General features: G+C 34.2%; 1 protein-coding gene across 1 annotated transcript; it reads left to right on the top strand.

The window, feature by feature from the left end:
* The first annotated feature begins 5,256 nt into the window (after positions 1–5,256).
* On the top strand, positions 5,257–9,070 carry LOC131635815 (beta-amylase-like). Its single transcript, XM_058906459.1, has 7 exons — positions 5,257–5,750; positions 6,819–6,887; positions 6,972–7,535; positions 7,789–8,052; positions 8,163–8,372; positions 8,479–8,718; positions 8,791–9,070. Exons 1-7 carry the CDS (start codon positions 5,547–5,549, stop codon positions 9,004–9,006), a joined length of 1,767 nt encoding a protein of 588 aa, XP_058762442.1. The 5' UTR covers positions 5,257–5,546; the 3' UTR covers positions 9,007–9,070.
* Positions 9,071–11,187: the final 2,117 nt, after the last annotated feature.

Below are 11,187 nucleotides of genomic sequence, written 5' to 3'. Positions count from 1 at the left end.
AGCAGTTTTGCTAGGCGGAAAATATCTCGCTAAGAATACTCTCTTCAATTCGTCCCACGTAGTTATGGAATTGGAAGGCAGGGATTGAAGCCACGCTCTCGCTCTATCTCTCAAAGAGAAAGGGAAAAGGCGTAATCGAATAGCTTCGGAACTAACGTTGTTGGCTTTGATAGTGTCGGCGTATTGCACAAACACGGATAAATGGAGATTGGGGTCGTCTACAGGGCTTCCAGAGAATTGATTCTGTTGAACAGCTTGGACCAGTGAAGGTTTCAGTTCGAAATTGTTCGCCTCAATCGCAGGTGGTGCGATACTTGAATGCGGTTCAGCGCGCGAAGGAGCGGCATAGTCTCTAAGAGGACGAATAGCAGCCATCTCTAACTTCGGGGTAATTTGATTGATTTGATCAGTAAAAATCAATTCCTGATTAATCGGAATTTCTGCTACTTCGGGAAGATTGCGAGCTCGTCGTTTGACGTTAATGAAACGTTCGATCTCGTTAATTCGTTGTATTAAATCTCCTCCTTGTGAACGAGTATTTGGCATACAATCGTTCAAAAAGAAAGGGAAGAATTGTCCTAGTCTCTACGGTGTAACAGTGAGTTACGATATCGACTTAAATAGTCCCCGACAATGGCGCCAAAAACTTGATCGCGACTTTACGTGTCTATAAATCTGATAACTGCAAGTGCACAGTCGTGTCGTGTAGTTTTAAAAGATATCGAATCCACAGGGACTATGAATCGATCTACCGTTATCTAAGGTTACTACGTAAAGCTAGGAGTACTAAAATTTTGATTGTTCCTAAGGGAAAGTGATTGTGAGAAAATAAAGAATAATAATAAAAGACAGGTATCAGTATGTATTTCGTTTAACTAAAGGTAATCCGAAGGTCCATTGGCTTTTGCATAATTAAATTAAAAATCTTTACTAAATTCCATTGATTAAAAATCCTCGTCTCAAACTTTCGCTCTGTTGATTCAGACTACTATCCTAATCCTAATGTACGCTTTCGCCATCCCATTAGATTTTAGAAGAGCTTTTTGGAAACAATGTAATTAATAAAATGCCTATTTTACGAGGTTGTTATCTATTTAAATCTCCTAATCTCAAACTTTCGCTCTGTTGACTCGGAGCAAGCTAATAACCCTAACGTACGCTTTCGCCATCCCGCTCGAGTGTAAAAACAATTTTTGAAAATAAATAAGTTCCAATTAGTTTTAATACGCTTTCGCCATCCTTAAAACTAATGTCCTATGTCTACTATCCAGTTAAAGTCCTCAAACTTTCGCTCTATTGGTTTTAACCTTTGACCGTCCTAAGCCCTCAAACTTTCGCTCTATTGGTTTTAAGACTTACTAATTAAACTAGACATATAAACCAAAAATAAGTGATAATTAATAAAACATAATTTAAGCCAATTTATTTCGGATCCTACGGCTAACTTACTTTACATACCGACACCTTTAGTAATTTAGCCAGACATATTAATACGATTAAACATGCATAAATCGGTTCGGTTCATAATAATAGGCATATTAAATGGCATATAATATATCATGCAATAATAATATAAATAAAGGCGGTAAATAAAAACCTGAATTAAAATAAATCTGAATTGAATTGAATCTTGAAGTACTCGAACTTCCACCACAGGTTGGCTGGATCGTTCTTCGGAATTTAAATGGCAGAAAATAAAAACAAGGAAATAAAACAATAAATCTAACGTAAGGCTAGATCTACGAAAAGTTCACAACAATTTCCAGTGTAGAAATCGTTGTGAGAAAATAAACGGTTAAATGAAAGCAGAATAAGGAAAAGCAGTTCGCGGTACAATTTCGGCAGCACTTCGTTGGCAGGAAATCGGACAGATTGAAGTGAAGTGACTGGTCCTATTTATAGGAGGGGCTTTGCAGTTGCTTTGCGTGAAAAGAGGAACTTCTGCAGACTGGGACGTGGAGACGTGCGTCTCCTATTCTTCAGGGAGACTTGAGACGTGCGTCTCAAGTGGAGAGAATTTAGGGAGGTGGAGACGTGCGTCTCCCTTTTGCTGAGGTGGCAGAGACGTGCGTCTCTGCTTACTTGTGTGGCTTGGGCTGCTTTCCTTCGTGGGCTGGATTGCTTCATTGAGTCTTTGGGCCTCTTTCAGCACACTTGGCCTTTAATTGCACTCCCTTTTTACTTCAGCACCCAATTTATGTCTTTTAGGCATAGAAAAGGGTCGTTTTGGCTCCATTTCTTCTCTTTTTCACAATTCGGCATAGTAAGAGTGTAAAACCTGAAACAAAGCAAAAACACGCGTAATATCATAATAAATTAACATAATAAACGGAAAAAGCTATAAATATCTATGGATTTTAAGCTAAATATACGATATAAAATCGTGTTATCAGATGATCCGCATTACCGGACAAAGGATAGTTGTCTAAATGAATTTGATATGGACCCCATTTTAGATAAGCTCTTTGTATTGCATCCACTTGATTTGGTGGATATTGCTAAATCGGACGACGCTTTTCAGGATCACGTTCCAAAGAATTTTCAAACCCATGATGCTCTTCAATTCTTGGAATCTCAAGAATTGTTTCAAGTTCAAATGTCGGGATTATAATTTCTTCATCTCTCTCCTCTCTTTCAATTTCACATGCTTTCCTCTTGAAAAAGGAATCAATTTTTCTATTATTCATCTTTATTTTTCTGATGAAAAAAATGAAACATAACAAAATGTCAAAAATTATCACACATAATAAAATGAAAAATAATAAAATGTCAAAAATTATCACACATAATAAAATGAAAAATAATAAAATGGCAAAAATTATCACACATGAAAAAATTATCACACATAATAAAGTCTCAAAAATTATCACACATAGTAAAATGAAACATAATAAAATGGCAAAATTTATCACTACAGTATTGATACTGATACTTGAGACTTGAGGCAAAAATTATCACTACAATATTGTAACTTCAATTTTAGTTACAATCACTCAAACTTGACACTTTATAATCTTTGCTCTACTAAGCTTTTCTCTCTAAATCTAATACTTTCATTAATAAAATTATCATTCAAAGTGCAATTAACAATCACAAATTACATATAAAAGAACAAAATAGAACAGTATTTCATATTTCAACTAAACTTAATCAAGTTCCAAAATTAAAAAAATAAATAAATATAGAATCTCCCTAAATCAGCTTCTAATTACAATCAAGTTTCAACATTAAAAAAATACTAACATCTAAAGATTTGAAAAAGGCAGAAACTCCCTAAATCACAAATACAACATTTTAGAAATCCAAAAATATCTTAGTAAGTACCCCTTAAAACACAATACAGAGAAATCTGAAAAGAAATCTAAAACCAATCTTCAGCATCCCTTAATAATTATTCAGAAGTCTAACCATTTTCAAAGAAGAAGAAGAAGATGAAAACCCTAAAAATACAAAATTGACAAAGGAAGAAGAAGACCTTTTTTATTTGAGAATATTGCAATGATTCCTCCAGCAACCACGGCAGCAAGTCGGCAGCGTCCACTCGATGGGCAGATGAAACTTAGAAGTAGTGGTCTCGTTTTCGTGAATCGCTTCTGTGTTTCTTGGACCGTTTCTTTTGTGAAAGAGTGAAGGAAAATATAAAAAAGGAATGAGTATTAACTCAAAATGAGGGCATCTTAGTATTTTCCTCTATATAAAAAAATATTAAAAAAAATAAAAGGGGTGGCCATGGCCTTCCCCTGTATCTACGTGGCTCCGCCACTGGCCAGGGGTAAGCAAGAATAAGAAAGAAAGAGTGACCTACATCGACATATACGAAAATGACAGGCATCTGAGAGCGAATTTAGTTATGTCGAAGAAGGTGAGGTTGATGTAGCCGAACTAAAACCAGGCCCCCCTTATTCGCGTAAGGTTCTTACCCCAACAAATGGGAAAAATCCTGTAGAGTCTGACAAAAATGATAAATTTCCCAGAAAAACATATTCCTTTGACGTAACAAAACGCGATGAGATCTTTGATCTCTTGGTTACAGATGGTCAAATCTTAGTACCTCAGGATTCAAAAGTGTCACCATTATAACAAAGAAAGAAATAAGGGTTTTGTAAATATCATAATATTTTGGGGCATAAAACCTCTCAAGATTTCATTTTCAAGGATCTTGTGCAAAATGCTTTGAAATATGGCAAGTTGAAGTTTGTTGAAAAGAATAAAGCCCCATAAAGATTGATGTTGATCCACTTCAAATTCAAGAAGCTCACTATGTTGAGCCCTTGGAAATTAACATGGTCGTAATCTATGAGGATTACGACATAGATTCTCAAGATGTGACTGGCGAAAGTAAGATGAATGCTACATGATAATATTCTATACCAACTTGAGTCATAAATCCATTTATTTATTTTTTGATAATAGTTGGGTTTAGAAATTAAAAATAATTAATATGGATACAAACTTTAAAAATATTACTTGATAATATTTTAGTACATATGTTCATAAATCATCATATTTTTGGTTGGTTTAAATCTACTAGAGAAAGAAGCAGAATTTATCTTGCCAAAACTATAAAAAAAAACCATTTTATACATGCCACCTTTTATGTAGGGCGTTTTTACCAAATTATTCCTGTAAAATATCAGATTTTTTGAAATTTTAGGTACCGTACCGAAAATTTCATATAAATATTAGAAATTTTGTTGGATTTACCAATTTACCGTGTCTAATGCTACATACCGGAAATTTAAAATTTCTGATACTGGATATTTCAAATTTTCGGTATATAGCAGCAATTAAAATTAATACCAGAAATTAGAAATATCCGATATATGAAAAAATACCGACTATTTTAATTTTTCGATGTGACTTCGGTTCATAAAATTACCGGAAATTTAAAATTTCTGGTTATATGAAAAATACCGGAAATTTCAAATTTCCGATAAGTGGATACTAGAATTTTATAAAAAATAAAGAAATTTCAATATCGGCCAAAAAGAAGTACCGAAAATTTACTTTTTGATGATTTTGACAATAATCATTTTTTTCTTCTGAAAAGGTGCAAATTTTGAGTAAATAGTATAGAGCTATTTTAGGAATAATGTAAAATGGGGTGACATGTATAACTTGGGGTGACAATATAAATTCTCAATTTACTCGATACAGAAGTCCAATTAAGTGAAGCCCAATTGAGAATCACAGCCCAAAGAAAATTATAAAAAGAAAAAAGAAAGAGGTCGGCATAATGAAAAGTACATGAATGAACATGAGTGAAAAAGGACACTGACGGTCTAGAAGCTGTGTCTATTATCTTTGATCATTGGTTCAACAACAAAGAAGCAACACTGTCCTCTCTTTACTTCCTAAAATTTGGTCCATATATAATACTAATATCCCATACAACCTTCAATACACAAACACAAAAAAACACACTCATTAGTGATTAGTGTTATTAAACACTAATTAATCTCCTTCTCCATTTCATCGCATGCATTGAACCAATTAAGCTTCATATAATCAGCAACAGGAGTAATCTCAATTAATTGGTGTTTAGAATGAGGATGACGATTAACACGTTTGAGGTTCACGAAAGGTATTTTCAACAAGGAAGAATGGGAATACGTGTGGAGAGAGCAAGGAAGCCAAATTCAAGAACAAAACAAGGTTTGAAATTTGATGTTATACATCGTGGTTCCCTCAAGAAACAACGTTCTGTGTCTGTGACAGCATTCAAAGCTGCCATTGCTGAACCTGCAGAGGTAACCATTTTTTCACTTGTTATGTGTTATTAGAAATTTAGTGTTGCTGAAACCAGAGTCTGGTTTTACTATAATGACCTCAAGTTTTCGTCTTCTTCTCTGTAACTGCTGGTGTTGTTGCGAGGTGAGTGAGGGAGAGAGGATGAAATGAAACGAGCCACGCGTTATTTTGAGTGGTCCACGCATTCAGGAGCTATGAGAGGGATCACGATTTTCTACCGTCAATTTTTTTTTTACGTCATCATTAAATTAATTTTTTTTTAAGTTTGCGGAACAAAATTTCATATTTAAGTTTTTAACTTTAGCTTTGAAGTTAGGGCCACAGGTTACTTACTAATATTTCCTAAACATAAATTATTTCTTTGACTTTTTCATATAATATTAGTAATTTTTCTTTTTAGTTGTACAATTTCATTAATTTTATGACTAAATTTAAAATTTAATATTTATAATATTTTACAATAGGATTAATTTAATAAATATACTCTTTATTTATTTATTTATAGTTTTTAATATACGTGAAATAGTTTTACAGTGTCGTTAATATAAAATCATCAGTCATTAAACTAATTTTAATATATGTGTATTATTTGGCAGAATATATGTCGTTGGTTTTTATATATATATATATATATATATATATATATATATATATATATATATATATATATATATATATATATATATATATATATATATAGTAGTTCGTTGATTACGCTGACGCATATTCTATTTTCTGATATTTAAGTTTGTTGCTTAATCAATTAAAAAAAAGGCAATTAAAGAGACATATGAAGGGGGAATATTTATGCACAAAGTTCATAAGGAATTGTTTTTTGGTTATAGCATAAGCAGGGGAAAGTGGACAATTGTTTTTTGAGTGAAATGGAAAACATGGATAAATTAAAGATGAGCTATTTCTGTATTCACAATAGGCAATTACACTTAAAAAAAATACTTATAAAGTGAAAATGTTGTTGGTATTTTAATTTTAAAAAAGTGAATGAAGCAATAGTGGGATCACCATATAAATAGTCCTAACATAACAGTTTTTGTCATAAAATGCAGGCACCAAAAGTTCAAACATACGAAAATCCAATGCTTGCAAACTATGTACCTGTATATGTAATGCTCCAAGTAAGTAGTAATTCAACTATTTTCAAATTTCCTTCTATAAAAATACAGCTCCGATTTCAAAAATGTATTATTGCTTCATTCCAGCTAGGAGTGATTACAGATGACAATGTCTTGGCGGATAGGGCAGGACTCGAGAAACAGCTGAAGGAGCTACGAGCAGCAGGTGTTGATGGAGTTATGGTTGATGTCTGGTGGGGTATAGTAGAATCAAAGGGTCCTCAGCAGTATGATTGGTCAGGTTACAGGTCCTTGTTTCAACTTGTTCAGGATTGCAAACTCAAATTACAAGCTATAATGTCGTTTCATCAATGTGGAGGGAATGTTGGAGATTCTGTTTTCATTCCATTACCTAAATGGGTTCTTGAAGTCGGCGAATCAGATCCTGATATTTTTTACACCAACCGTACGGGAATTCGGAACAAGGAATGTATTTCTCTTGGTGTGGATGATAAACCTTTCTTTAATGGAAGAACTCCCATTCAGATGTATAGGGACTACATGAAGAGTTTTAGAGAGAATATGGCAGATTTCTTAGAATCTGAGCTACTGATAGATATTGAAGTAGGACTTGGCCCTGCTGGAGAACTCAGATATCCTTCTTACTCAGACTGTCTAGGGTGGAAATTTCCTGGTATCGGAGAATTTAACGTGAGTTTGTGACTTTTTTTGTCGTAGAAATTTATGCACATTTCCACTTAACATTGTGTTGAAAACAAATGGACTCAGATCCTCTCTCACGGTGCAGCAAAAAAAATTCTGCATAAAAATTTGTTGCACCATTGCGTTGATGGAGAGTACTGAGTATTTGAATCCAAAACAAATAGGGTTTCAACTTGACGATATCTATTTACTAATCATATCAGTTCTAAAATTTTATGTACTTGCATTTGAAATCTCGCAGTGCTATGATAAATATCTTCAAGCGGATTTCAAAGAGGCTGCAACGAAGGCAGGCCATCCTGAATGGGAGCTTCCAGATAATGCAGGGTTATGTAATGACACACCTGAATCTACAGAATTTTTCAGATCAAAGGGAACTTATCAAACAGAGAAAGGGAAATTTTTTCTTACTTGGTATTCCAACAAGTTGCTGACACATGGTGACGATATCTTGGATGAAGCCAACAAAATATTCCTAGGTTGCAAAGTGAAGCTAGCAGCAAAAGTAAACTCTCAAATATTTAGTTTTGTTATTTGAACAACAAAAAGTACACGTATGTTAAACTAGCAATACGATTTTTCACATCAATAAGCTGAAAGTTTAATGCAAAACAGATTGCTGGAATCCACTGGTGGTATAAAACTGACAGCCATGCTACAGAGCTTACTTCAGGATATTACAACTTAAGTGATAGAGATGGATACCGTCCCATAGCAAGGATGTTCTCTAGACATAAGGCTATTTTGAATTTCACATGTCTTGAGATGAGAAATTCTGAGCAACCAGAAGAAGCCAAAAGTTGTGCTCAGGAACTTGTTCAGCAGGTAATCTATTCCTACTTGACATCTAATCTAACATGCTCTTGGAAAAATCAAACAGAATTTGAGATAGCTAAATTCGATTACTTGTAAATCGTGTATTTACTTGTAGGTTCTGAGTGGCGGATGGAGAGAGAACCTTGAAGTAGCTGGGGAAAATGCGCTTCCAAGGTATGACGCTGAAGGTTACAACCAAATCCTTCTAAACGCTAGACCAAATGGGGTTAATAAAAAGGGCCCTCCAAAACTAAGGATGTACGGAGTCACATACCTACGTTTGACAGAAGAATTATTCCAGAAACAAAATTTTGATATATTCAAAATCTTTGTGAAAAAGATGCATGCTGATCAGGTATTGTAAATTAAAAGATATTCTGTTGTGTTTGGACTTTGAAGTGACCTAATCAAAGGTAAAATTTTGCAGGATTATTGTCCAGACCCAGAGAAATACTATCATTACACGGTTCCTATGGAAAGATCAAAACCAAAGATTCCATTGGAGATTCTTCTTGAAGCAACCAAATCAGAGAAGTCATATCCATGGTCTGAAGTAACAGATAAGAGTGTTAGTGAAGTTAGTGGATTTTTTGCTGTCTTAATAGCAATGATCTTGTCTATGTTTAGGAGAAACCGAAACTGAAATTGTGTAAAAGAAAAGGAAAGGATTGATCCTTAATAAGATCGGGAGAGGAAATTGCTTACAAGTCATTATTTTCATGTTGCTACAGAGAAGCATACTTTATACCATCCCGCCACCAGGCCTCAAACTCAGCAATGTTGAATCAACTCTGTACAAAATGTACAACAAAACCATCCAAACCCTTGTAATCAAGTTTAAGGCTTGTCATATAATCTTACTACAGAAATAATACGAAACTGTAAGTTTTGAAATAGAAAACGTTAAGAATAATGCCAATAACCATTTACAAATTATCATCTCACAAAAACAAATCTCGGTATCAGCCAACAAATCTAATAATTTTTTGTTAGCATACAATCTACTTTCACTTAAGTTATAACCGTAATATAGAACGCCTCTAGGAACTCGATGACTTTTTTTTCCGTTTCCCTTGGAAGATCATGGTTGAAACTGTTTACCGGCACGAGGTTGTTCATCCAATACAAAGGAACCCGGTGCTCGCCGCTCTCTTCAAACATAACCATGGAGCGTTCCCCTCCCGCACAAAGCGGCCCTTCTAGTTTTTATAAATGGAAGAATACAAGGTGAGTAGAGCCTTCATGGAAAATGCGCATATAGACACCCAGCTTCCCTTCTCTACCCCTTCGGTGCCATAAAAGGAGAAGAAGACACCTACAGTATGCATGATCTCCAAACTCCTACAGATGATCTTGAACCCCCTGATAAAGGCCTGACTATTCAGGTGTATTTGGGAAGGAGTGACGTTGATGGTCTTTAGAATGTCAAACTCAACTATTGTAAATGGAATCCCCATTCTCAGATCATAAACAAAAGGAAGGTACATATAGAAAAACTTTCCCTGGTTCTCGAGACATCGTCATATTGACCCTTTCACCTTCATCACATCATATTTTGCGGAGTAACTGTTAACTACAACTTTTGTCTAATAGTTAATCAATAATTGTAATATTTCAGACCAAAACACTGCATTTCAAAACACATGCAAAAAAAGTGTAGAATGAGTAGTACAGTGTAGAAAGAAGTAGCAATTACAAAAAGAATAGTATATAAAATGTTCAGATTATTTAGAATTTTCCATTTTCAATACAATGTTATGTCCCATCAAAAGTATAAAGCAAACAAGGAATATGCCATAAAGAAATCTAGTTCAATTCAAGGGTCATGCATCTAGATCCAATACCAAGTCAATGACATAGAAATGGCTAATAATATTACCTTCCAAGTCATAATTTTTATGTTGCAACAGAGAAGCATACTTTATACCCCTTACCGGGCCTCAAACTCAGCAATGTTTGATCAACTCCCTGCAAAAAATCTACAACTAAACCATCCAAACCCATATAATCAAGTTTAAGGCTTGTAATCTAACCTTACTATAGGAATAATAAGAAAATGTAAGTTTTGAAATCGAAAACAATAAGAATGCCAATAACCATTTGCAAATTATCATCTCACAGATCAGCCAACAAATCTAATAATTTTTTGTTAGCATTCAATCTACCTTCAAAATTAAAGAAGTTATAGAAACTTCTATCATCAACTCTATGCTTGAAACAACTTATATATTTATTTTCTAGGTTTTAAGAAGCAATCCGTGGGCGCGAAAACGATACCTATACCCTTATTCACCGTTTTTATATTAAAGAACAAATTGTAATTAATTCACACAGCAACAACCACATTCAGTGTCGCAACACCTATACCATGACAATCGCATTCAGTGTCGCAACACCACATAGCGAAAGCCTTTACGCGACTGGGACCGTTTTTTAAAACCTTACACCCAAAAAGTTGTAGCTCAACAGTACACAAGGAAACTAAAAAAATAAGCAAAATGTGATCATACTTGGAACATTCAAGATAAATTTGTTTGAATAAGCAGGTATATGAAACCTATCAAAGTTTTATATTAAAAATTAAGAATAATCATTTCCCAGTTATCAAAAGATAGACTATGAATTAGGTGAAAGCACAAAAAGAAGGAAGAGAGGTTGAAGAACAAACAAACCCTAGAAATGTTGATCGATTAATTGTGATAGGTTTGAAAAAAAAATCCTCTTCTTCCTTCAGTAAATGGTGGCCGCTCATCCGTTGATTTCGAACGAAAACACAGCGACGGATTGCTCCAACATGAGAAAAAAACAAAAAACAAAAAAAATC

This window comes from Vicia villosa, unplaced genomic scaffold (genome assembly GCF_029867415.1).
Source record: "Vicia villosa cultivar HV-30 ecotype Madison, WI unplaced genomic scaffold, Vvil1.0 ctg.001555F_1_1, whole genome shotgun sequence".
In the NCBI taxonomy this organism is placed as follows: Eukaryota; Viridiplantae; Streptophyta; class Magnoliopsida; order Fabales; family Fabaceae; genus Vicia; species Vicia villosa.
The sequence above is the reverse complement of the archived record's forward strand: the minus strand, read 5'-3'. Positions and strand labels throughout refer to the sequence as shown.